Source organism: Artemia franciscana, chromosome 4, assembly GCF_032884065.1.
Source record: "Artemia franciscana chromosome 4, ASM3288406v1, whole genome shotgun sequence".
NCBI lineage: Eukaryota > Metazoa > Arthropoda > Branchiopoda > Anostraca > Artemiidae > Artemia > Artemia franciscana.
Genome location: NC_088866.1, coordinates 42,190,428 through 42,214,987, shown reverse-complemented (window position 1 = coordinate 42,214,987; position 24,560 = coordinate 42,190,428). Strand labels below are relative to the sequence as shown.

Here is a 24,560-nt window from a genome sequence, read left to right as displayed (position 1 = left end):
GCACAAATTGACTTGACAAAGTCGTTTTCCCAGATTCGACCATCTGGGAGGCTAAAGGAGGAGGAAAAATTAGAAAAAATGAGGTATTTATAACTTACGAGTGGGTGATCGGATCTTAATGAATTTTGATATTAGAAGGATATCGTGACTCAAAGATCTTATTTTAAATCTTGACCGGCATTAAGCCTCTGGTTTTCCTTTTAAATCAATCTATTGATTCTTAGAATTTTGTTAGAGCTCATACCATATGAGCTCTTGGCTCTTAGCTCTTCTTGCCTCGTCACAAGTGCCGTATGAGCTCTTAGCTCTTGTATTTTCCTGATATTAAATTATGTTGAAGTTTGTTTCAGACAATAGCTACCATTTTTTAATAAGCATCAGAGCTAGGAAACTTCTTTTATTCGCTAAACATTTTATTAAATGAACAATTGTGAGTGTTTTGTTATTAGGAGCCATGGTTCACTCTTTACTAAATTACAGCCATTGATGCAGTCGTAATACATAGCCTGAAATCTGAACATTCACAAAGTAAAGTGCAGCATAAGAAGTAAATAAGAATCATTTTAATGTTCGAAACAAAGGTAATATAATAAGACTAAACAAGCACTGGCTTAAAATATCATAAAAGCTTCAGAAATACACTTTGGAATTATCTTTGGTGAAATAGCATTTGGTAATTATAGCTCATACCCATTTAATTCTTTTTAATATCATCTCAGATACTCATGTGTAAAAGCCAAACCCAATATTTTAGGAGAGTTGACCTTTTCAAATCTTTGGTAACACCTAGTTAAATATAAAGCAAAAGATCGGGCCAGATTTACCTATTTTTTGGTCCCAAGTCAAACTAATAATCAAATTCTTTATGAAAATAAACAGTATACTAGAAGTATAGAAATGTTGGCATGTTCTATTACTAAATTTGTTCTGGTAAATTATGCAATAACCATGATTTTCAACACCGTAACTATCATCTTACATTGGAGACCCAAGACCCTAAAGGTTGGTGATTATTCTCAGCTAACCCATATAACACTCGATCCCTTGTGACAGTTCTGGTGATTAAAAATGGAAAACATTTGATTTTTAGTTAATTTGCTAAATACTGCCTGTGGATACTCTTTTTGTCACTTTTGTGTGAAATACTACAAGAGGGAGACTAAGCCCCCTTAACCCTTACAATACTGCCTTTCTTATTACGTAAACATAATATTAAAAAATCACTTAATGTTTCTTTTAAATCACTTGAGCTTTTTAAAACATAAAATAAAATCCACAAGTAATCGTTTTACGCTACCTTTTAGTGTGATGAAGTAATAACAGAAGAATAGTTTTAAAGTGAATCTTTCCTTTGTCGATAGCACAAGACCATTCATTCATTAAAGTTCTAGTCTCTTCGATATATTCACAACCATTGAATCTCAAAGACGAGATTTTTAAATATGTACATAAAATTACAAATTACATACGCTCTAAAATTAAAAAATCACAACTTTTATTTGTATACTTTTCATACATTTTTTTTTATTTTTAAACAAAAAATGGCCAGGCATGTCTTCAGGATACCGTATGTGTTCAGATAATTCGCCTGTTATTTTTTTTCTGGAATTTTAATCCCTCGAAATATTTCACCCCATCCCCCAAAAGAGATTAATATTTCACTCGAAACAAAAGAGCCAAATTACAAATTCATTTGATCTAACAAAATCGGTGTAGAGCTTCAAAGGGAAAAAAAATAAACAATTGCAACTTCTAAATTTCTACACTGTTAAGGTAAAACAAACCAAGGGACAAAGTTTGAATTTGTTTCAAAAAGTGTAAATGATCATCCCTATAATGTGTAATTTGGCTTATTGAAAATTCCAGGTTTTAACATTCAAAATTTTTATTTAGCTTCATACTGTTTTTCATTCTAAATTATAGTTGTGTCCGATTGTTCTTATACAAACAATAGTGACGACCAGGGTTTCAATCCACTACGACGAAGAAAGTCATAAGAAAGTCCTAAAATTGTCAGTTCTACCCCCAAGAATGTTCCTTAGTAATAATAAAAAAGAAAAAGTAGAAACAAATGCGACCAAGCGATCCTTGAAGTGGGGTTGAAGTAGCTAGTATTTTCTCCGATTTCATTACTGTTGGTTTTATTTTCACTCCTCGTTTCAGTGTCGCTTAAAGTCCCTCTAGTTTGATCTTAAGCCTATCACTGTTAATTTATATCACGGGGTGTAGTTCCCCTTAAATTTTCTCAATATGGGCGCCAGACTGGGTAATCTGCACTCTGATACTGATCAGAAATATTTTCATCTTGCTCTTGAGCTGGGGGAACTTGCGACAAATCATTCTGATTAAGGTCATTAGTGACTAAAACTGAAGTTCTATCAACATCTTTATTTTCAGTTAATAATGAGGGCAGATTTCTTCTTTCTTCCTCATTAGAAATATTTTCGGATGCTGGCTTCATGTCATCATTTCTTACAACCTCACCGCCTGTTAAATGAAGGGTGGAAGAAAGCCCTGTATTATTGCTGGGATAAAGGTGTGGATATATAAGACTAGAAGGTGGAAGAAGGTTGGAATACGTCGCTGGCGTCTGAGGCTGTGAAGGGTAGTACGTAGAATTGTGATGTCCAAAAAAAGAATAGTTACTATACATATATGAACTTTGCTGATAGTTATTATTATTTCCCAGCACCTGAAATGTTGTACCATTTCCATCCGTTATAAGATGAGAACGTTCAGGATCTGGTAGGGGATTTAATGCATATCGCTGTTGTCCGCTTGGATCCTGAAGAGGACTTAATCGAGACACTGAATATTGTCCTGTGTGTGCATACTCTGAAGTAGGGGGTTCAGGCTTTATAAGTGAATAGTCGTGGTTCTGAAGCCCTGAAAAAAAATGATTTATTACATTTATTACTCTTCTTCGGCACAATAAACCTTTAACGTTCTGCACATTCGAAACGAAATTTTTTACCCTGGTATACCACCTAATGCACCCGTTGAATATTTTCATATATTCACTATTTAGTGTTATAATAATTTTTTTTCCAAACTTTCGTAATGATTCGCAATCTCTCCTTTTTTAGATATATGCGATTATAAATCGATAAGATGTCCATTGAATGAAGTATTACCGTTGGCAAAACCAACGAGATTTCTAGTCATTCTATTACTGCTTCTGATGCTAATGATCCCTTCCAAAGCTTTCCACTCTACGTTTGGTATCAAAGATCAAAAACAAAAGCCAGCATTACCAGCGTATAAAATTTGGAGCATATCTTACTCAGAAACAATTAAAATTAAATAATTTCTGAGACAACACTGGCTATTCATGACAAAACGAAAAAAAAAAACAGTAAAAGAGTGAGAAACGAGGATAATGCGAGCTATTAAAAAACGATTATAATGCAAATATTTTGGTCAAGACCTTTGCTTGACCGTCCTCAATGCACGATAATAAAACAAGAATTACCAAAAAGGATAATATAAAAATCAAACCTTAAAACAAACACAGGAACTAAAATACGACAACCCTCTCAATGTTACGGTGAAAGGGTAACTCAAGAGGAGGTCTTGACCGAAAATATTTGGATTATAGTCTACGTTTTAAACTGGCTAGCATTATCCTCGTTTCTCTCTTCTTTCCTACTTTTTTCGTTTTGTCAATTAGTCAATTACTACCAAAAACACGGAAAAAAATCTATACAATTTTTGTCATCCTTACTGACATGTACAGACTACTTCATTAGTCTAAAAGATGCATATCAACTAACCTTAACAGTTAGATTTAAGTATTTGAGTAAAACCAAATGCTGTGAAATCGTCATTTTATTTAGACTCTATTAGTAATAGGAAAGAGCCTCGAGTACTTATTGCACACAACTTCAGTAGTCTCTAATAGGTAAATGCGGAAAGTAAATTTAAGAAAGTCCTCAGTACCCAAGCTACAATATATTTATATGTATTCTCTACGCCATTTTAATTACTCTTTAGGGCAGAATCAGAGGTCACCACCAATTTTAAATCGGTCCAGCGGCAAACCAGGGGTGGAGACGATTAGACCGTCCTTCCTCCTTGGTTTAGGTGCAGTTTTATTTATCAAACAAATCCGTTAAATACCAGAGGGACTATCTTCCTCCCCCTTGGCTTGGGTGCATTTGAACTTTGTTCAGTTCAACATTTATACGAGTTTGTTCAATAAAAAAGCTGGTTTGCAAAATTATAGCCAGCCTCCCTCCAAATCCTGAATCTCTACCGGCTTTATCTTTGAATATTTACCCCTCAGAACAACCATAATGCCGCAAAAACAATAATAAAAGATGAACTGTAGAAGGTAAAATGCATGTCATTACGGCCATTAAGCAGTAATGCCTATCGCCATGAAGCTGATTTAAAAATCCAGATCAATTTCCTTAACTAACTCGAGTTCAACCTTTCTATGTAAAGTGCATATGTAATTCGAAGCATGAAAAATAAACGGAACTAGAAGTTATTAACAGAGTTATAAGCATCAACTTAAGATTAAATTGAGGTCCTTTGGTCTTTTTGCTTACGGCTCAATATATAAACACGTAGAGTCTACTTCCTACTGTCAGGTCTATTTTTAATAGCTTCTTTCCCTCGGGGAAGGCGGAAATTATTAGTTTGCAACACTTCACTACCCTCAATTTTGCTTCGATTTGTCTTATAGCCTTCATTAATATCTGACAACCAAGACTCGAGAACTGAGACTCAGTAATAATAGGTTCAATCTGTTTCTTTAATTTTTTGATTTTTTTTTCAAGGTTTTATTTTTTTTTTTGCCTGTTTTGCAAAACAGGTTTGATTCAGTTAAGCTGCCTTACGTTGCCAATTTGTTCACAAGCCGAAGAAAGAGTTTGCTCTTTCTCTTTTTGGTTTATAACTTTTAGGCTGGAAACACCTGACTGATTCAACTTTTACGTTTTTACGGAAATTTCAATGTGACAGAATCAATGTTCCCAAATGACAGAAAAAAATTGTCCTTTGAAGATTAATAATAATAATTGATTTCTTACCCTCTTACAAAAAGGGAAAAAGTGGAGTACAAGGAGAAAAAGAACTACAAATTACACAAAGTACACAAAACAAACAACACAGAAACACAAATACAAGAAAAAGAAATAACAATTTAGCAAAAGAGGCGGATAAGATGATTGTTAGGACCAAGACGGATTGGCGCTTCGTCAATTAATTTTGAACTTAGTTTTTCCACTGAGAGAACAATATCCGTTGCCTGATATTTACTAATTAACATTCGGTTCCAAAATGATCGTGGTAAATAAAGTAAGAACTTACAATACCGATAGTAATCCGTCTTGACACTCTTTACGTCACCTTTATTCAAAAGCATATAAAAACCAGCAAAAAAAACACAGAATGGTCGCAGAAACTAGAGTACAGCTTTGTAAGTGCTTGTCGCCGGATTGACTTGTTTTAAGTCCAACTTCAGTGCCTCCTCGCACAAATGGGCTTTGATACCCTTCTACCTGCTCGTATATACAAACAAATACACACTCATACAAAACTAAATTGTTTCCAATTAGTGTTTTACTTTTCCTAAATTTTCGGATAAAAAAATTATTTCTCCCAAATAAAAAAAAAGAAAAAATATGTTTTCGTGGAATCCTCCAAAAATCAAATTTTGCTTTTCAAATTTCGTGGAGAACAAGAAACAATATCCTTAATACACAACAAAAATATAAAATATTAATGTGCAATGTGGCTTATGACCCCAGGTATTATCCTGGGTACGCTGATCAAGGATTTTATTGTGACTAAAACTTTTAAACAGTTTGTGGAAAGGCAATAGCGACCAGTGTTAACAGCAGCCCTAAAAAGGAAAGTTTCAGAACAATTGGATAAATCAAAGAGTGTATATATTTTGTTTATTGTGATACCAAAAATGTAATCTCCGTGAAATTGAAGTTATCCCTCAAATGCTGTTAGCACAATCGGATTTACGCAATTTCAAGAAAGGTCAGTTTACCCCAAAAGCAAGAAAGCCATCCTGATAAAAATTCCACCAGCAAACTCAACATATCTGATTATAGTGAACCAGAGTTTTCAAGCCCTTGTCTATTTCGCATTTTATCAAACAGTTCGTGGTAACGAACTGTTGTAAGAAGCGATCCGGCTCAATAGTAACCGAAACTCTAAAAAACAGAATTTTGATACCAATAGTTACATCAAAAGAATTGCATTTTAATGCTAATTTTAAAAATACAAGTTTCACCAAGTTTAATCTTACCCATCAAAAGTTTCGAGCCTGAGAAAATTTGTCTTATTTTAGAAAATAGGGGGACATACCCCATAAAAGACATATAATCTTAACGAAAATCAAACCATCAGATTCAGCGCATCAGAAAACCCTACTGTAGAAGTTTCAATCTCCTATCTACAAAAACGTGGAATTTTGTATTTTTTGCCAGAAGACAGATCACTGATGCGTGTTAATTTTTTTTCAGGGGTAACAGTAAGGATCCAGTGGTCCTAGAATGTCACGAGAGGGCTCATTCTAACGTAAAAATAAGTTTTTTTTTAACTTAAAGTAAGGAACGACATTAAAACCTAAAACGAACAGAAATTACTCCGTATATGAAAGGGGTTGTTCCCTTTTCAATGCCCCGCTCTTTACGCTAAAGTTTTTTACTGTTTTAAAAAATAGAGTTGAGAGAAAGAGTCAAACTGGGATGGATGTTTTCTCAGGGGCGATTGTAGCGAACTAGTGATCCTAGAATATAGGAAAAGGACTCTTTCAAAGTATCAATAGGGATCATGCCACGGGAAAATGGTGATTTCTGCCATTTTGTGTCGTGAAGCAACAATTTTGACCTGAAAAGGCTCAAAACGGCATCGAGAACAAAACATTTTGAAATAGGCAATGGTTTCGGAACAGTCGAAAAATTATTTACATAACCTCCGCGCGTCAAAGGCCATAATACAACACAGTTTTGCAGTCGTCCCAAAAGATAAATACTGTTCGTAGAAAATAAACAGCTATTATAGACAGCTATTACTAAGCTTGGTCCGTTTATCTTTCTGTGGAAGAGAGAGGAGCAGGATGTGTGAAAATTCCAGAAGTTTACTGTCACACCAAAATTCGTGTAGAAATCGTATTACTTAAAAATTAAACTTAAACATAAACACTGGGGATTGGAGGGGGGTGCAGCACACCTTATAGTTTGGACTGAATAGAGCCAAAATCTGATCATTGAACAAAATTTATACATACACAATTGGATCATAGCTATTGAAAAGCTATTTTGATTGCCTCTCAGTTTAGAGACCTTACTTGGACGTGGCAGTGCATTTGTCCCTAGACGTATGTGGAGTCTATAACCAAGTGAAGAACGTTGTGAAGAAGAAAACATAGGGAATATTGAGGGGTTGACCACTACACAATATTAAAGAAATGGTACTGTTTAACAAGAAATGTCACTTTTTAAATGTTGAAGCATTGTGATAAAAATTGAACTAAAGAGCACGAATTTGGAACTTCATTTGGAACTCAGGTCGGTTATTATATTATTGTATATTATTACATAATCAATGAGCTGAATTAATGGCAATAGTTTTATCGCTTCTGTTGGGACTACAATATGCGTCGACAAAAGTTTGCTGGGAATTTGAAGGTCCAATGTCAACAAGTTCTTCTTACCATTTTATGGGACAGGAAACTATAGGTAAATATCACGAGTAAATAATTAGTAGATTGTCTGCCTTCTCTAATTTCTGGAGTTCGTGTTGGCTGGCTAATGAAGAACCAAAACCCTTCCTTGGAAATGGGAGAGTCAGTAGTATATATTGACAGTATAGTATCTATTTTTTTCGCATTTGGATCCAGTTGAATGTGTTTTTATCGTTGGCGGATCCAAGGGGTATGGGGAGCTCTAGGCCCCCCAAGATTTTTCTGGCCCCCTCTTTTCCCTTTTTTTTTCTTTCATTTTTCACTCTTTCGTTTCAATAATTTTGTCAATTTGGTTAATTATTGGCACCTTTGTCACATCACCCCCTCCCCAAGATTTTTCTTTTTGGCGCCCTTGTCACATTGGGCCTCCCCAAGATTTTGTTCTAGATCCGCCTCCGTTTTTATGCATATCTTCAAGCAATAGGGAACCATGAAAACAGAAGCTAAATTGTCGCTACTATATCCAAGGAAAAACCGTTTAAGGTATTAGTCATTCTCTCACTCCTTACTTCTATAGGACCGAAAAACCTGAACCTCAAGCTGTTTAAGACTGTGCGGAAATCCATAGACCCATGAAACTTTTACATTACGATATCATACACAGGATTACAGTGAATAGAGTAGGCTGACCAGTACTGAGAGTGATACTCGTATTCTTGCCTTTTCTGAATGAGAGATGGAAAGATTTCAACAACGGGCTGACTATAGGGAATTCTAAGGCAAAGTTTTGCTCGCGAAGATCACATTCGAAACACAAGCTGGTCTATACAGGGTCAAGCTAATCATTTGGAGACATGAATGTTCAAGCAACCGATTCAATCGATACAGAGCGAGAGCCGATATTTCACTGTTTACCATTATGCTGTGTGTTGAAGGATGGTTTCAAGCACTATCGGCCCGTGGGTAAACATTAGCCTCTTAAATGACCTTGAAGCACTAACAGACGCTGGTGTCTAGACCCATGAAACTTTTACATTATGATATCATACACATGATTACAGTAAATAGAGTAGGCTGATCAGTACTGAGAGCGATACTCGTATTATTGCCTTTTCTGAATGAGAGATGGCAACAACCACTATAGGGAATTCTAAGGCAAAGTTTTGCCCGCGAAGATCACATTCGAAGCACATGCTGGTCTATACAGGGTCAAGCTGATCATTTGAAGACATAAATGTTCAAGCAACAGATTCAGTCAATACAGAGCGAGAGCCGATATTTCACTGTTTGCCATTATGCTGTGTGTTGAAGCATGGTTTCAAGCACTATCGGCCCGTAGGTTAGCCTCTTAAATGACCTTGAAGTACTAACAGACGCTGGTGTCAGTGCTAAGAAGTTTGCGATCGAGAATTCCCTGGGCCAAATTTACTGCTTGTTAAGAGTAAGATGATGTCTTTCTAACAGCAGGACCTCTGTAGATTCAGAGCGAAAAAATTTCTAGCTTTGCCCTAAATCTTTATATCCACCATGGAGAATAACTGAACCTCGTAGCAATCCATTCTTAGCAACTACGAGATTTTTTCATGACTAGCAAATAGATTCTACGCAAAAATTTAGATAACTAATTGGTACGATTTTCACATTTTTTTTATTATAAATGAGCCAAAAAATTATTTTGTTTATTTTTTTATTAAAGAATGAACTCTTGACTAGGCTCTACCCTCCTTTAGGATAAAAAATATCGATTTCTTTCTATAGAGAGGAGGTAGTTAACTATAGCCCTACTGAGACATTTTTGATACGCAGCACAAAGTATTTTTATTTTCGACTGTCTCTACTATGACAGATCTACTACCATAGCGGTAGGTCATATCATGATCCATAAGCCTTAGTTAATCGTGGGGTCCTGGGCCATATTTATTTGACGATTTGACAATTTAGAAAAATGTCTATATAAAACTCTGATTCAAAATTCTATCTGACTACGAGCGGAGTCAGATAGAAAGAACGAGCATGGGAGAAAAGCTGATCATCCTCCAGTCATATTTGACTCTAAAAAGAGCGCTTGAGTTTAAGTTTCTGATCAAACGGGTCCCGTCCAAAGTCTCTACGACTACCCCTTTTATGCGAAGTTAATACCACTTCGGATGCTACACTATGCACCACCTAACTAATTTAGGCTTTAGGCTAAACTAATTTAGGCTTCTCAAAATTAACCCCTTCCCCTCTTTTGCAGCTTTAAAAATTACTCTCAACTTTCTTAGAGTGTCACTCGTCCAATTTCAAGATGATTTGTAAAATAAAAGAACTACATTTAAAAAAACTAAAATCTACAACTTCCTCTGTGTGTTAGTAAATTCAAGGAAAGGTGTTCAACACACCCAACAACTGTCTGCTTGAAATTTATTCCCATTCCACACCTGTCCATATAATATCTGCATTCCGGTGTCGGTATTAAAATAATCAGGCTGTTATTTAGTATTTCAGCAAGTTTGTTTGTTTTTTATTGTTTTTATGCATGAAGAATCTGGGTCATCAGCGTAGGTGCCTACACTATAAAATAGAACAAAAAAACTGCCGTACCTAAACGAAAAACGCCCACCGATCTCTTTTTTTCTTATTTCTTGACAGTAGCGGGAGGTTCAAACGCTTTGGCAAAACAGCCTTAGCCTGTTCAAAAAACGATCTTGGGAAGACTGTATGGCATTGAGACTATAATAAAGTGTATTTGTCATTAAAAAAAGACTGTGCAGCGCAGTCATGCATTTTGCATAGGCGCAATCAACTATAATATTCCTGGATGATTTACATGAGTCCCCACAATGTTTTGGTTTTTCGATAATTTGATACTCCTTTATCAAGAGAGAAACAGTTTACATGAATGCAATAGACTTTAAAATGGTCTGCTAAGCCTTTTTGTGCCTGAAAGTAGGGTGGGGGCAAAGTACTGTTTTGCCATGTCAAGCAACTGTTAACCCAAAACGTTTGAGCTTACTATAAGATTAAATGACTTTCTATGGCAATCGATAAACTTATAGGTAAAACTGACCAGATCAATCTTTCTTCAAGTGAGAAATAGTTTTAATGAGGAGGAAACTGTCCTACTCGTGCATCGGGAATGAATCTAAAACTTGAGAATTGAATAGGCCCTGCATGAAAAGGACTCAAAGATAGGTTTAAATTATACTAACGTTAGAAGTTATCTATTACCTTGAGTATGAGTATTTTCTGGATTGTTAGGCGGGCAGCCGCCTTCCATGTCACCATACGTTAAAACAGGTGGATTGTACGCGCTTAAAGGGCTACTTATGGCAGTCGAAGAACCAATCACAGGCGGTGTTACATATGGTGCCGAATAATTGCTGCTGACATAGGGAGATGTCCAGGTGGCTTCCAATGACGTTTGATGAATTTCTGGAATTAATAGTTGAATGTTACAAGACTTTCTTTTGTTGTCACAGAACCTTGGTTTCTTTCTCTTTCCACTTCTCGCTTTTTCCCTCTTCCCCCCTTTGTCATTTTCTTTCTCCTTCTCTATATTACGTTACTTTATATTTTCTTTTAAACAATGTCATGTTTTCTACGCTATATTACAGGACAAGATTATTCTCTTAACTTTATCACAGGTTGCGCTATGGGATTGTAGGCTTAATTAAGCGAACAATTAATTGCACAAAGACCATTAAAAAGTTAAAGCTCTAAATTTTCGTTTCAAATTACTTGGAATAAATTTGCACTATAATACCAACATTAACAAGTCTGTTATTCTATAACTTATAAGAACAAAATATTGTTTTGAAAATTGAATTGTTGATATTTGATATGCACTGTATTCTAATTATTATTAGCAATACTTTTGCATGACTGTCATCATAACTCGTTAGATAGCTTTTTTTGACAATGCTACATGAGGGCCAAAAACGGATCAACCTAGAATTTAATCCCAAGAAACAGTTCCGTCTTGCCTTATCCTCCATAACCCACCACAGACCAGGTTACGACAATGACAATTTATAAGAATTCCTTCTGATCCGCTTTTAATTTACAAATCACAAAGAGAAAAACGAGTGAAAAGGATTTTATGCATTGCATTGTGGTTATTTCTATTGAAGTTGACAGGAAAAATCGTTGTTATCAGTTGTCAATTAAACTGTCATAAACATCAGTAAGAGGTAGTCAAATACACTGGTCTCAGATAGTTCAGCGGTTTCGCAGTTTATCTGCATGTGTGTTTATCATGAAACCACACTGATATTACCACAAGAAAAACCGCGAAATGTAAACTAAAATTATGAGGACACAATTCTAGCTTAATAATATTAATTTTGTTCAGCTCCTTCAATTTTTTTGACGAGCGTTCTGCGCCGAACGTGATAAAAAAAGAAAAGGGTTTGACGAAGAAAAATACAAGTCGAGATAAAAGGCATTGGTACTTACGGGTTACAGTGACCATACCAAAGAAGTGAAGTTAGGTTAATCCTAATGAAATATACCAAATAAGATGAAAATATAATACTTCAGTAACAAAATTATGGAAAATACAACAGAGAATTACGAAAAGCAGGCCACCCAGAACGCATTATATGAAATACTAGCTGGGTCCGGGCGGCTTCGCCGCGGCAGGCTTTCGCCGCGGCGTGGGTACGCACGCGGCGGCTTTGCACGCGGCAGGCTTCTATACATGGATTCTCATTGCCCCTTGTGATCCAACCACAGACAGTGCTGGGTCCCAGGGGCTTTGCTACTGGTCCCCGCGGGCCCCAGCATGGCACGCAACAGGCTTCTATATATGGATTCTCATTGTCCCTTGTGTTCTAACCACAGACAGTGCTGGGTCCCGGCGGCTTTGCCACCGGTCCCTGCGGGCCCCAGTATGGCACGCGGCAGTCTTCTGTATATAGATTCTCATTCTTCCTTGTGTTCTGGGTCTCTGCAACGTTATGTTATTTTTAGGTCGAATTGATGACATAAATTGGTTTAGTTTTCTGTTTCATGGTTTTCGAATTGCTTTAATCCATTGTCAAAATATATAGAAATAATTGTAAAATCACCAGTTTTTTACTCTAAGCAATTTAATAAAATTTAAAAAGAGCCTCATTTTTTTTTACTGTCATTTATCTGTTAGCTGTTACAATATGACGTCAAAGTTTCTTCTAAACTTCAACTTTTGGTTTTCTGTTTTAAGGTTTTCGAATTGCTTTAATCCATTGTCAAAATATATTGAAATATTTGTGCAATCACCAGTTTTTTCTACATTTTAAGCAATTTATTAAAATTTAAAAAGAGTCTCAATTTTTTGAGCTCGTGTAACGGTAATAACGATAATGTAACGGACACTACATTTTTATATATATAGATGTAACCTAACCATCCCTATGTTATTAAATATTTAGTTAAAATATACCTGTATAATGCTTTATCTTGCTCAGGCTAAGCTAATTATCTCCGAGTAGACACGGAAAACCGGTTTCATTACAGAACAAGAACAAAGTGCGGTGGCAATTTTTTCTCTTTCTTTTTTTTTACCAAGACCAGACGCTTCGCAAGGTGTTCTGGGCCTCTCCTAATTTCGGGAGTCTAAAAATTTTCTTGATCTTTCCTTAGTTTTCCGCATTTATCATAGACCCTAGTGCAAGCATTTGTTTTTTCCTATTTATATACGAGTATCCCCCCAATGAATATTAATTCTTGTGTCCATGTCGTCTCTTGTACACTGTGTCAGTCAAAGCACAGCCACTTGGGAGACGATGGTGTGGTGTCGCAAATTGTAAAGTGGTCTGCATTTGCCGATCTGAAAAGTCTTCTGGAATGTCTGCAGTGATTAAAAGCAAAATATTATCTTATTGATATTAGCTAGACTTTCTGTCCTCGGACAACTGAGGATCACTATATTTGGGGAATATATGGGCGTTTAGTGATGATTTCAACGAGTCTTCAGGCCATATTGGCTTTTAACAAGCATAAGCTCATGCGTAAAGCATATGCTAGAAAAGTGCAGTGCACAAATAGAACCCTATATCTATTAACAAATGAACTACCATCCTAATAAGTCCTAATAAGTCCTAAGTCCTAATAAGGGGGTTAGTGCCAGATTTGCCTCTCAATCAATTGGACTATCTGACTTGGCTTTTTCTACAATTAGCCATGGCTTGTTAACCACAACTAATTGATTTTAATTCCATATTTTTATTTGTTAATAGTTTTTCTTTTTGTTAATAGAAGCCCATCAAAATTTTAAGAATGTTTTGATGATTTATAATATCTTTTTCGTTCACAAGCTTTGAACTAATGTGTTCTTTCGTTTCAATATTACGTGTACGTGCATGTTTTGGAAGCAGGAATTGAGCAGCAGTAAAGTTGAAAATGTGTAACTAAAAAAATCTTCAGAATGTGGCCTCATTTATAAAAAGCCGTTAAAAAGAATTCCTTTCAATTTTCAAAAAAATATGAACTCGCATAACACGTTAAGTCTGGCTAAAATAAAATTAAAGTCTTCACGTTTTTTTTTTTTTACTTTTCGGTTCAAGCTTAATTCAAGAACGTGTTTTTAGCGTTATCACCTTTACTCTGAACTTAATAATTAGGAAAGAAAATTGATTAAAAGGTTAAGAAAATTTTCGAGTAAGATTAAATTAAAATCAAATTACCGTGAGAACTTTGAGCAGCTTTGAATAATGTGGGGCTGAGGGAATTTGATTCCGACTTCCGACGCATAACATCATAGTCTCTAATATGGTCATTTACGTAGGGTCTTTGACCTAGACTCATTGCTCTGAACTGAGATTGTTGCTGACCTGGAAAACGAGCTATAATGTTCATCAGTAAGTCAAACGCTATATATATATATATATATATATATATATATATATATATATATATATATATATATATATATTATTAAGAAAATAGGAGAATTTATTAAGAATTTTTCAATACTTGGGCAAATTTGTCTTTTTTTAATTTGTCCAACGACCATGCCAAAGACATTTTTCAATGAAAACACTACACAAAAACGGTACATTTCGAAATCAAGGTGGGAGAGGGGGAAAAATCTAGAGGGCACCCCTCCTCCCTATTGAGGTCACTTCTCTCTCAAAGTCCTAAGTGCTTGCATGCCTGTCCCTGGATAAAGTTTTGGGGCAAAAAGTCTGGAAAACCAAGCCTCGAGATTTAAGGTAAAAAACAAGTAGTAATGAAGACATTTATAGAAACTGCAATTTTTTAGAAGAAGCTTAAAGAAAATAGAATTCATCAGCACAAAAAAAAAATTGAAAAAGAAATATTGGCAGAGAAGAAGTTGCAAAAAGGAGGGTGGCAGGGGCACTTGGCCTTCTTTTATTATAGGCTTTCTGAAACAATGTATTTCTGCACTAAATAGATTTAAACTTGTTGGTGAAAACAAACAATTAAAACCGTAAAAATCTCAATATTTCTACGATCAAGGCACGGATCAGAAGGTTCCCTCAGTATTTAGGCTGGAGTATGTTTTTGAGTTACGTTTAGTCAAAATGTATGAAACAATCCTCAAAAGAGCTAGGCACATACAGAGAAATCTATGCAAAGGAGTATCAAGATGCAACAGGGACTCCAATTCGAAAATAGGGAATATAAAAAACACAGAAAAATTGTTCGATAAATCGTAGTATTTCTTGCATATTGAGTAGAACCATATCCCCAAAAGCCGCCAGGCTCAGTATGTGATATTGAGTTGTCTTCATCTAATTTAAAATCTAGGCTATATATCGACGGTGCTTTGTTTATCTCGAGGCACAAATTTCTGAGATGGGTTATTATACCGACTTTATACCAAATTGTTACAGGATCAAGAGAACTAAAATGCCATAGGATAAAGCTTTTAAAATTGTGTGCCTCACGTATAGAGTAACAAAATTTAAGCCTGATTTTTCTAGGTCAGTCAACAAAACTGACCTAGCATCATTATTATTTTAATGTAAGCCCAAATGAAGAAACAGGTGATCAAAACGTCTTGAAAAAAGAAATCGGTGCCACGAACGATGCCTAAAGGATTTCTGTTACCTGTGGCAATCAAAAATCCAGTGTTTTGTCTCGATTCCCAACATCGGGCACAGGCACCACTGGTGGGGTATCGTGGGTCATGGCATGGTGGGGCAATATTTTCGTGGGTCATGGGCTTAGCGTACACCCTTCAGCTGAGTATGTTTTAGAGGCTGAAGAAAGCATTTTTCGTGTGAACATCACATTCATATGCATGTAAAGAGTAAAAAATATATTATGATAGTATACCAATGACGTGCTACGTTGTATAAACGCTGTTGCATTCAGACAATATTTTTCATTAGTATAAAATATACCTAGAGGACGACCCATAAAAAAGATACCAAGTTAATGGCCTTTTGAACTTCCTTCTGGTGAATACATGTAAAATTTTGAACCACAAATTTTGAATACCAGGAGAGGGTATCAGAATCTTACAAATGCCAAGGTGGGGCATGGCCCAAAATTAGTTGGCATTCCCTGGTCTGCGTCTTGTTGTTAAAAATAAGGTTGGTAACTTAACGTCCCGAAACAACAGAATGGATGGCACCCTTACTTAAGTTACAAGGCTGGCCATTTTTTCATGTCTCATTGAAGAAGTTTTCTTGCGAATGCTTAATTACAGAATAGTGTCTGATTCCTAAATTAAACAATTCTCAAGATTCTTTGCAGTGCATATGTTAATATGAATTAGGCAATGGTTTCTTTAGGCAAAATGTGTTTGCTCAAGGAATGCGTACCCTACACGAGCAGTTATTAAATTGGCCTAGCATCATCACGAGCAACTCTCCATGACACACAAAATTATGGTTGTATCTTTTAATGTGGTCAAAAGGCAGACATTTAAAGAGATAGAGTTTAAGACAAATTTCAGCTAAATTTTCCTAATAATAGTAGTCATAGTATTTGCTGCTATATTTATAAGGTGGTTGGTAGTAAGAAAATACAAATGTACCACGAAAACGCCATTTAGCAAGTTTGTTTGTGAAAGTGTATTTGAATTAGCTGAAGTGCTTTTCAAGGCAGTCACACTTTATTTAAAAATTGCTATTATTTCCTGATTCTTACCGGAAACCCTCCCAGGCTGATGATCTTTTATATGAGAGAACAGTGCACTAGACTTCAAAAGCATTACACCTGAATTGCTGCCATTACTTTGTTCAGGTTACTACCCGGCAGCATTGTTTCCATTCGACGTCAATTATGAACGTAATGAACCAAATCGGAAGCACACATGCCGCTGTATGTGTTCCTTGGGTACACAATCTAAGATTATCGATTACCACTTTTTTCGTTATTATAGTCTGGTGCAGGAAGTGAAGTTCAAGCTTTCTTCTTTTTTTCTGTGGCTGTAGTGGCAAACCGTTACAAAATATTTTGGTCAAGTTTATCTTTTCCTAACTAATATTCAATTACTTAAGCACATTCCATGCATTATTGTAACTGTAGTCATAAGAGGCAATTGCAATTGTATTTACAAAATATTAAAGTCAAGAATGTACATAAGGGTGATGACTCCGAGCCAGGCTTTTTAGAAATCTTGGTATTTTTCACATGCTTGCCAGTCTTTTTGTTTTACCCACAATTTTTCAAATTTATCAGCCCCCCTGAAAAATATTCCCTCCGAAATACCCCTAATCAAAGAGTTTGGGAACTAGTTCACTTTATTCACACTTGGTATGGAGGCAGGCCAATGGTTTGATCTAAATACCAAAGACAGTTGGACGCATTAACATGCCTAGGTACTTACATCGATTGGATTTCAGGATGGAAGTCCGCTAAATCACCGGAAAGTAATTAATCATTCGAAGAATCAAAGAAACACTAGAGAACGCCGCAAGAGTCCCGATATTTTGGTGGACGGCTAAGGTTCGAAGAAAAAAAAGTTTACCAAAGACGTAAAATGTTTCTCACAAAGGGATTTAACACTTTATACAGAATATCGGTCTTGTATAGAATGAGTAAGGGACCCCTTGGTCCCCTCCTCCTATGAATGTACTTACTTATTGTGCACACTGTTGAGTACGCCCATGATAAACATTGTGTAACCGCTGACAGATCAATGGTTTACTAAATCAAACGACCAAAAAGCAGTTGTATGCACAAAATTCCTGAGGATTGGTGTATGGTTGCTAAACTTTTGCTTTTAGAGAAGGCAGGTTACTGGGTCTCATCACAAAATATTACAAACTATCAAGGGTAGCACCTAAGCTCAAACTTTGCTTCGACAGGAATCGTATAGTTATCCAAAACCACGTGACGATGGCATTAGAGCTCAAGTTTTGGTCGACCCAGTTCGAAACTAAGCTCCATCTCCGGTTAAACTACCTAGCAGGGTTGTCTAAGGAATAGGATGTGAGCTTGAGCTTTGCTAGTCATGAAATTCTATGTACAATTTGATTATTAATTAGGGGTTATTATTATACCTAAGCGCCACTTTTGCAGTTATTTTCAGATCATTTGTCATGTACACGATTATGTTCCGTGCTAATACACCTTCTGAGTTCACAAACTGTTCTGTAGCCAAGACTCCATAAACTACGTGACCCTTATCAATTATTATTATTTATCGTATATCTATTTATTGAAGCAAAATTTAGCCAATTGACATGCCATCAGAAGAAAAACTGATGCCGATGAAATGCCCCTATGAAGAAATTGCAGAAAATATTTTTAACCGTAAGTTGGTTAATCATATTGGTTGAATTTTATTAACTGACCGCAATTATGATTTTAGAAGGAGACTTTTTTGACAGTTGCACCCCATCTTTAAAATTAGTTAGACCTTCTCCACGCTTAAATTCTGGCTACACCACTGTCATAACAAATTGGTAAACTTCTTAAGCCTTTGCACAAATCATTGAGGAAGATGAAATAACACTGTCTAATAAAGACCCAAATTTTATGAAAAGTCCCTATTGTATACATATGTCCAATTGTGCTTTAAATTATGAGTTTGATGACTCAATAAATTCATGCAATTAAATAATTACATCCTTTTTCTTAATTAAAGTAGACTTCACGGTGGTGTTTAGTGGGTAGCCAAACCGCGAATATAAATCAAACTATCAGTTAGCATGGTACTATGATTTCGAGGTGATTTCATTGATTAGACTAAACAATTATTAATTATTAAGGTGACATTTTCAAACAGGCAACAAATGAATTATACTATTTTTACGTCATAAACTCAACGGGGCTTAAGAATGACTAATTTTTCTCTGAGAAGTTTTTTCAGCTGCATTTTCTTATGAAAGTCAATAAACTTTCATGCCATACTAAGGTCGTACTTTGGAATTTAAATAAAGTTATTGTTATCTCTTAATTCAATTATAACTTAATTGTGTCTACATAAAGCCCTCTGGGGTTCTCTGGATTTTGGGCTACAATCACTTAGGGCAATGGTTCATACCTAACTGCCTCCGGGACTTCTTCCTTGTAGAGTGACACAGACAACCCTTGTGATAAATATAGAAAATGAATATCTTTGCTGCTGTTTTAACATCTGGACGTCTCTGTACAGGAATGAACAGTTATTAGTAGTAGTAACAGCTTTACAGCACAAATTACTGTAGCTTTTCGTCAAAAGAATTAGTTAGTTTGGTTATGTAATTGGGACTATACCAACGCACCAAAATTTGGTAATTCATTGTTTTCATATTAAGTACTTGCGACTTTGCTGTGCAGGAAAATGAAGTGGGCTGCAGAAAATGCAAGGCATTTAGAAATGAAATTTGCCGAGGTGGATCCCTTTGATTGGTTTTAACCACGATGCTTTAGCCTAATTAATAAGCAGGCAGTAATTATACAATAGCGCCCCATGACCATTCTGTTCAATATAATTCTCCATATCGTAGACTGAAGGTGCTTGAGATTCTTTTCAACACTGTGAGACAGGAAGGTCATAATCTTGTAATATACTAACTGTATGTTAGAGACAAAAAAACAACAACAAAGGAACTTACTTCTAGGCTCTCTCGGTCCATCCACAGTAACCTTAATTGCTTTAGAGTATGTTGCAACTTGCGGTGGGTTCGAGGCAACGTGAATTGTGAGTGTAAAGCTCTTTCCTGAAATTAAAGATGTTTTTTAATTATCAAAATAATGTAATTGTGCCGTGTACAAAAACGTAAACTTACAGCTACCTTCTTGATATTTTAAGAAATATGGTGCGATCAACAACTTTTTTGATATGGCACTTGTATTTGTAAGTTATAATTTTTCGTATAAAAAAGGTCCATAACTCCTTTTAAAGGAGATTAAAGATGGCTCTACAAATAGCCTCTACTAACGGATAATTCCACAGGGCAATAAATTGCCTTAGAAGGCTTTTTGTTGGAGTTCCTGCTCAAAAGTATCCTGGTGAAGGGGGAAAGTGTGCAAAATAGAGGCTAAATAGCTTTCATGCCGCCCTCCCCCACGAAAAAAACATTCATCCTGAATCTAACCTTTATAATGGTCTTAACAGAATTTTAAGATCACATATCCATGAGGATAAGATGTTTTGTAGGGTAAATGTAGTTTTCCTAGCCCAATTGATTAGGTCTTCCATTAGAAAATTAAAGACTAGCGAGAAAACACTCTTTCAAAACTCACAGTCTTAAGCTGATAATTCATCCTCAGAAGTCCTGGGAAGATCCATCAATGGACCTTAGAACTAATTTGAACGATCATTTTGACCTTACAGTTTTACGGGCCACTGCAATCACTAAATTGTTCCATCTATGAACACAATTACAGAAGCCTCCTAATGGATCTCCTAATAGACTTTTCATGAATTTCGGCTAGATATTATGTTTCTGTCCTCCCAGCTTTTGATTCTAAGAGGTCAAGGTCTTACAAAGGCGTCATGACATATTTTCCATTTTTATAGAAATTTAACTGATAAAGAGTTCCCCGGACATTGGTGCCCCTTTGTGTAAACCATTAACTAATCCGACTAGGCAGTCAATGAATGTTATAACACATAACCTGGTGCATGCCAATTTTTTTTATGTACTAAAAACTTAGGAAGATAAATCACGCTTGAAACATAAGCTAAGCTAGAATCGGCACACTCCGATTGGACTACGCAAAATATTTCAGAAATGTTGAGAGTCTGGTTAACATTGAAAATACTATTTGTACACAAGAAAAGCATTTTACACAAGAAATACTAATGCTATACAGAGTGCACGACAGCTGGAACTGCTCTTGAGCGTCAAGAATGTTGTTTTTACAGTAGCAGGGACAGGTGATAGCACGTTGTCCGACTATTTTCCTGATTCTCCTTCAAGCTCTCTTTAGATGCCTTATCATTCCATGTTTGTTTGGAGATTACCGGCGTTCCATCATTTCAACTTTCTTGCATAACTTTCCTTATGGGATTGGTTACCGGCCAGATCTCCTCTTGGTGTTCCGTAGAAGCACAAGTCAAAGAAGTAACGGTCGTCGCGGCTTGCCGGGGCAAACTAGCCACCAGCGAGATGAACGTCAAGAATGTATTAGCCACTAACGAAAACGCAACAGGTTGAAATTAAGCAAACATAGAGGTGTCTAAAATCTCTCTTCAAGATCTTGATGAAGAGCATTTTATATAGCTTGCACAAAAAGTGGACACATTGATAGGTTGGAATGATGTATATTTTAGACTTGTTTTGTCTTTTTTCGAAATAGGAGAAAGGTCGACATCAAAGACAGTTGATCGAAATATACCTTAAGTAAAAACCCTGTGTTCTAGAAGCACAGTATATTCAAGAAAAGCAAGGACATGCATAGAAAATGGCGACGAAGAGCATACCATCTATAGAAAGAGGCTGCTTTGGTTCGAGACCAAGGATTAGAATAGAAGCATTTGTTACAAGTATCATAGGGAAACAAGTAAAAAAGATTAAGCTCCGCATAGTATTTTTCTTCAAGCTGGGGGTCAGGTGGAGATAATTCTAACTCATAAAAGAATACGAACTGGACAGAGTAATATCAACCACACATAGAAAAGTTTTACGGTTAACACGGGGGAGAAACGACCAAAGAAAATTAGGATAACCCTTTATTCTATTTGAAAACTCCTTAGTAATTAGAGTACTGTGATTTTCCAGCTCCTAGGTAAATCCCTTTTCAGTGCACTACTGAAATTTTGAAGAAGAAATTAAGGGAGTTCCAAAAAATAGCCCAAAACCCCTAAAATCACTATCAAACGGACCCGATTTGAAACGTACGGTTCCAAACCGTGTTTGGAACCATAATTTTACCAGGTTCCACTTGGGATAGATTTTAGGATTATCCCTTTATTTGGGAGTAGCTCCTCAGTGATGACGCTTAAAGGGACAGAATGAGATCCGTTATCGAGGACGGTCACACAAATTTCCATACAGTGGACATGAAACTGGATTTTTTCATTTTATTTTAACAGGAAGTGAAGGTTTTCTCGTCATAAAGATAGGTATAAACATACAGATAATAGTAGAAACAGTACATATTTTGTATATATATATATGCAAGTATGTACAAATAACTGCTTAAAAGGGTCAATCTGAGTGTATACATATCAAAGTCTATGTCTTGAAATTTGAAAATCCTGCATGGGATTTTTCAAGGGAATTGTATGGGGAACAAAATCAATAGAATCACCACGAAAACCACAATTTTGGCGGAGAGGTGATGGCTGAAAGTTGTTCTTGAGTCCCTTTTTCAACCGTTTTATAACCTTTCGTAAAACTTTCAACCCTTTGTAAGGATTTTACAACCCTGTTGAGGTTTTCAACTCCTAGCTGTCTTAAATTGTTGAAAAAATCGCAAGGGATAATAATAATTTAAGCCACAGTTATCAACTTTGGAGCAAGTGGAACTTGTATATGAAGGAGCTGAATATACCAGATCAGAAAAAGAGCATTGTTTTTGGTTATACCCCTTCGTGTACCCCTGATCCACTGATGCAAGCCACACAAGCACCGTCGTCATCTCTGAGAAAGTAAAACTAAATAACTGCTATAATTTGCACAAACAGAGCATGCCGTGTACTGGATTGAAAGATCTTAAAATTGAAAATTAATTACTTATTGATTGACAAAGAGCAAAGTGATACTCAGTAAATTACTGCATTTGGTTAAATGTGTTGAAATTCAAAATTAAATAAAAAGCAAAACAAAGTTACTTGCAATTATCAACTGGTTGCATTTACTGCACTCAGAAAAGCTTTCATTTTTTCTCCTGACTACGAGAGGCGCTTTCCCCACTCAGATAGACGGGGGCTTGGGAGTAGTAGCTCCCCTCATATCCAGATAACTTTAACAGTTTCACTTTAATTTTTATTATCACTCTTTTTTTTCTTTCTTTTTTTTGAACAGCTAATTAAAAAATATTAGGCTTAATGTTTGCAATTTGAGCTTTATGAACCTGATCTATTTTTCCCAAATCTATCAAAAAATTATTTAAAATTTTCAGGATTTCACTGGCCAAAACTTGCTCAGACCTGGCTGTAATCAGAATCGGAGTGCCTTATATTTGTCGGTGCATTTTAAGATCTGATATTTAACCAAAATGTATTAAGAAAATTGTTATTTATTACGATAAATCGGCACGAATAAAAGCACTGATTTAAGCATACATTTTTCTTTTTTTATTGGGGGGGGGTCTCACTGATAATGAACCCTTTCGGCTACAGCTTTAGCACTGAGTATTATGCAAAAGTGGAGTATTGGAGTATATGAGTATTTCACAAAAGGGGAAAATAAATATTTCTTCAAACTGGAATTTTTGTATATATAGATCACTATATAAAAAACGTTATGAGGGGAACCGAGTTTCACATGGCTCTTCCACGTTTCTATAGCTTTCATAATAGACCTCCAATTTCAAATGTTAGCTTAAATGAAAAAAAAATATTAAAAATAAATTCTATACTCTTAGTTGGTTGTTTATTAGTAGGTGGCTATATTAGTTATTTAAGAACACAGTATTCCGCTAGGTCTGTGCAGCATTCTAAGGATAAAAAAAAGGTGTCTTACTACATTCCTTTGGATTACTTCATTCCAGATATATCTATAGTAGCATGCTAAAAAAGGTTAGAAAGAGACAAATAATATTTGAAAGCCTTTCTACATATTTTAAGACGTACGTAATTAGGAGCAAAAGGACCTTTTATTTTCTTATTGCTTTCAAAGGTAAACCGCAATGTCATATTTTTGGCCCGACGGAAAATTAATTCATTAAGACCAGTAGGATTACAGGTCAAGTTCAATTTGCTGAATTGTGACAATATAATCCGCTCACCTCTACCACTCCTACCAATGAATCTTAAATCATTAAATCGTGCCACTCGGTTTTTTATCACAGCTGTCGCATTCCTCAGCTCCGCGCTCCAATTCTCATCGTTTCCAGCCCTAAGGGTTACAATAGTTCCATCTTCCACTGCACTTAAACAAACTACACGGAACGCAGTTGGCAAAGTTTTATTCGATCGCCAATGAGTTGGCAGCGCTGAGCACAAAATGGCTGGACTTCCAGTCCTTACAAGGTCATTAGCGTTTCCAGCAATGTAAGCTGCCATTTGGATGGGGTCCACACCAATGGTGTCTTCATTTTGACTAGAAGGTGTATAAACTTCAGATGACATGGTAACACTCGGTAAATTTTCGGTGGCCAACAACATCCTTGTGCTCAAACCGACATTATTGAATTAACTAAGAAGCTACCTTTTTCACGATATGCCGCGAAGTGGTCATTTCCAGAAGCATAATTTTATTGGCTGCAGGTGCTTAGCTGATAACCAATAGTAATTGTCTTATTGTGCTCCGCAACTAAAAGAAATATTGTGTGTAACAAGGTAGCAGCTACCATGGTGGGCAAAAGGGTTACATTAAGCTATGGGTGGTGAATTTCCTATGCTTTGGTTTAGTTTATTAAAGGGCAGGACAGG

The 24,560-nt window shown here is 35.9% G+C and overlaps 1 protein-coding gene across 2 annotated transcripts; it reads right to left on the bottom strand.

Annotated features, from left to right (window-relative positions):
- Window positions 1-548: 548 nt before the first annotated feature.
- LOC136026447 (runt-related transcription factor 3-like) lies at window positions 549-24,340 on the bottom strand. 2 transcript variants are annotated; one of them, XM_065703042.1, is made up of 5 exons: window positions 23,915-24,339; window positions 19,630-19,734; window positions 14,296-14,454; window positions 10,859-11,062; window positions 549-2,886 (listed from the first exon to the last, which is right to left on the bottom strand). In XM_065703042.1, the coding sequence occupies exons 1-5, from the start codon at window positions 24,291-24,293 to the stop codon at window positions 2,246-2,248; spliced, it is 1,488 nt and encodes a 495-aa protein (XP_065559114.1). In that variant the 5' UTR covers window positions 24,294-24,339; the 3' UTR covers window positions 549-2,245. The 2 variants fall into 2 exon arrangements, with proteins under 2 accessions (XP_065559114.1, XP_065559116.1); XM_065703044.1 differs by having other exon boundaries at window positions 1,592-2,886; window positions 14,296-14,442; window positions 23,915-24,340.
- Window positions 24,341-24,560: the final 220 nt, after the last annotated feature.